At 38.6% G+C, this 2608-nt stretch overlaps 1 protein-coding gene across 1 annotated transcript; it reads right to left on the reverse strand.

The window, feature by feature from the left end:
- Positions 1-1451: 1451 nt before the first annotated feature.
- Positions 1452-2282, reverse strand: LOC139874764 (uncharacterized). Its single transcript, XM_071862165.1, has one exon. The coding sequence runs from the start codon at positions 2280-2282 to the stop codon at positions 1452-1454; it is 831 nt and encodes a 276-aa protein (XP_071718266.1).
- Positions 2283-2608: the final 326 nt, after the last annotated feature.

A 2608-nucleotide genomic window follows, 5' to 3' on the forward strand; every position in this document is an offset into this window, starting at 1 on the left:
GCAGCTTTACAGAATAAAAGGACAAGAATGAAGCAACGTGGCACTAGCATGTCTTCTTGCCCCCTACGTGGCACTAAGGGACAAAAACTCACACGTATAAATAGATGTAACTTGAGCTGAAAACATCAATTCAGAATCATCTCCATTTCACCAAAAACCACTCTCAAGTATATTATTCTCCTAACACACCAGCTAACCCGCGAAATCGGAATAACTACTTAACACTCTTTGTGATGTCAGGTAACGTTGCTATAACATAAACCCTAACACCGCCCCTGAGCCATCAGTTCCGGCTAGCCCGAATGATGGTGGGTCATGTTTAATCACCCTTTCTGAGATCATCATCTCGTACGAGGGTTACTCACGGTACTCCGGACCGGAGAGTTAAAATTAAGGAACCCTTAAATCCCCCTTTATTGTTGATTTTGCATGAACTGAACCCCTTGGACTAATTTATGCTTGATCAGGTCTAATTTTGAACGTTGCTTATGTGATGTATCTATTGGTTTCACTATGTAAGTGTAGTTGTGTACTAAGTTGTATATGAAAACATTAATTAATATATATTGATAGAAGAAGTTGTGGCTGATAGATACAAACAAAATATGATTCAAACATTACAATATCACTACAAACCCTAACCGCTTCAATCGGTACATCTTCATTTGAACTTTGAACAATAAATTTGTTCGAACGGTATACTTATTGAACACCCACGTCATGTAACCTTCGCCATACAGCCCTTTCTTGTCTCCGTCTTTGTAATCTCAAACAAATAAAATGAAATAAGTTTCCTTTTCCTTTCCGTACATTTCTGCTAACATCAGCTCTTTCGTACTAGTTTCAATACTCACCCCTATTGGTAGAGACGCGTCACCGATTGGATAAGTTGAATTCAGGTGACCAACATTTGTCACTATCCTTGAGTACGTTTTCCTGTCTCCTTTTCTCAAGTTTACAACGAACGAAGGCAATTAAGTGGGCCTTTGATATGGTAAATGAGCAGTTGTTGACAGGCTTGCATGATAGGATCAAGTCCCTTTATCAATTAAATATAAGTATTTACAGAAGCAAATATGTGGAATATATGTACGTATAATATTTGTAGTATTGAGCAGAGGAATTAAAAGGAAATGGAAATGGAAATGCATCTTATATATCAATTGCGAGCTAAATATATAGCTAAAGCATTACACACGTGTCCTTGAAAGTAGCACATCAATACTACCATTTCAACAAACGGCTAGTCACTCCCCACTCTCCTAATTACTCGGTCACCACTAGTACCATTTCAAATGACAGAAACAAACTAGCATTTAATTAAACAAAACTATAATTAAATCTTAATTAAAAAGCTAACTAAGATATTGAACATAACTAATGACCATGCACTTTTATTTGACACTTGATACATCCAATTAGTCCTAACAACCACCACCCTAATTGGTTAATCATAATAGTGCAGGTTCCTCCTCGACTAAATTAGCTTTCTTTTCCCATGAAGGACATTCATTATGATAATGACCAAGTTCGGACTCGTTCACCACCATCTCGACTTTCCCGGACCCCCGACCTCTTTCCCGGCCATGTCCATAGTCATCTCGGTTTGAATACCCGCTACCACATTTATTACTCCCTAGTGTCTTCTCTTGACTTGCCAACAACAAACCACCCGTAATGCCCTCCATTTTCTCGGTTCCTTTGATTCGTTCCTCATACACCCTTAACGTTTCAACTGCTTCATCAAATAACATCTCATTCAACATGAAACATTGCTGAATTAAAGCCACAATTTGGAGAAATGACATAGGCATAGAATCAAGTAACATTTTCACCAAGTCCACCTCTTCAAGCTCATAACCTAGGCTCCTTGCTTTTGAAGCCAAACCGGTCAATTTTGTAGCAAAATCATCAACCGATTCTTCCTCTTTCATCCTCAAACCTTCAAGCTCCCTTTTCAAGGTTGCAAATCGAGCCGATCTCACTCGATCCATCCCTAGGTAACGCATCTTCAAACCGTCCCATACTTTGTTTGGATCGGTATAGCTCGCCATTTGCAACACCATTTCCTCGGGTCTCGCTTGAAACAAGAAAGTAAGTGTTTGCTTTGATTTTTCCGGATCAATTTCCACACCTAGCATCCTTGGATCAACTGTTGCCCATATTCCATAAGCTTCCATGATTGCCTTCACCTTGACAGCCCACACCGGATAATTCGTTGGTGTCAACATTGGTACTTGATATGTCATGGACTTTCCATCTCTAGCCTGAACTAACGTCATTTTTTTACAACCTTTTAGAAAACTTTAACAACTCCAACTTTTCCGATTAAGTTGCTCAAGAAAGTCTCCACCACCCAAGAAAACAAACCCACTTGGTTATACTAATTTCTTATACCCTGGTTCTGTTTCTTCTCACGAACAACAGGACAGTAGTTGAAGTCGTCTCTAGCTCTTGATGCTTAGTGATAGGATCAAGTCCCTTTAGCAATTAAATATAAGCATTTACAGAAGCAAATATGTGGAATATATGTACGTATAATATTTGTAGTATTGAGCAGAGGAATTAAAAGGAAATGGAACTGTATCTTTCATTTATCAATTGTAAG

This window comes from Rutidosis leptorrhynchoides, chromosome 11, assembly GCF_046630445.1.
Source record: "Rutidosis leptorrhynchoides isolate AG116_Rl617_1_P2 chromosome 11, CSIRO_AGI_Rlap_v1, whole genome shotgun sequence".
Classification (NCBI taxonomy): domain Eukaryota; kingdom Viridiplantae; phylum Streptophyta; class Magnoliopsida; order Asterales; family Asteraceae; genus Rutidosis; species Rutidosis leptorrhynchoides.

Excerpts from the sequence above, each read along its gene's own strand:
- LOC139874764 (XM_071862165.1), bottom strand. The coding sequence starts at position 2,282 with ATGACGTTAGTTCAGGCTAGAGATGGAAAGTCCATGACATATCAAGTA.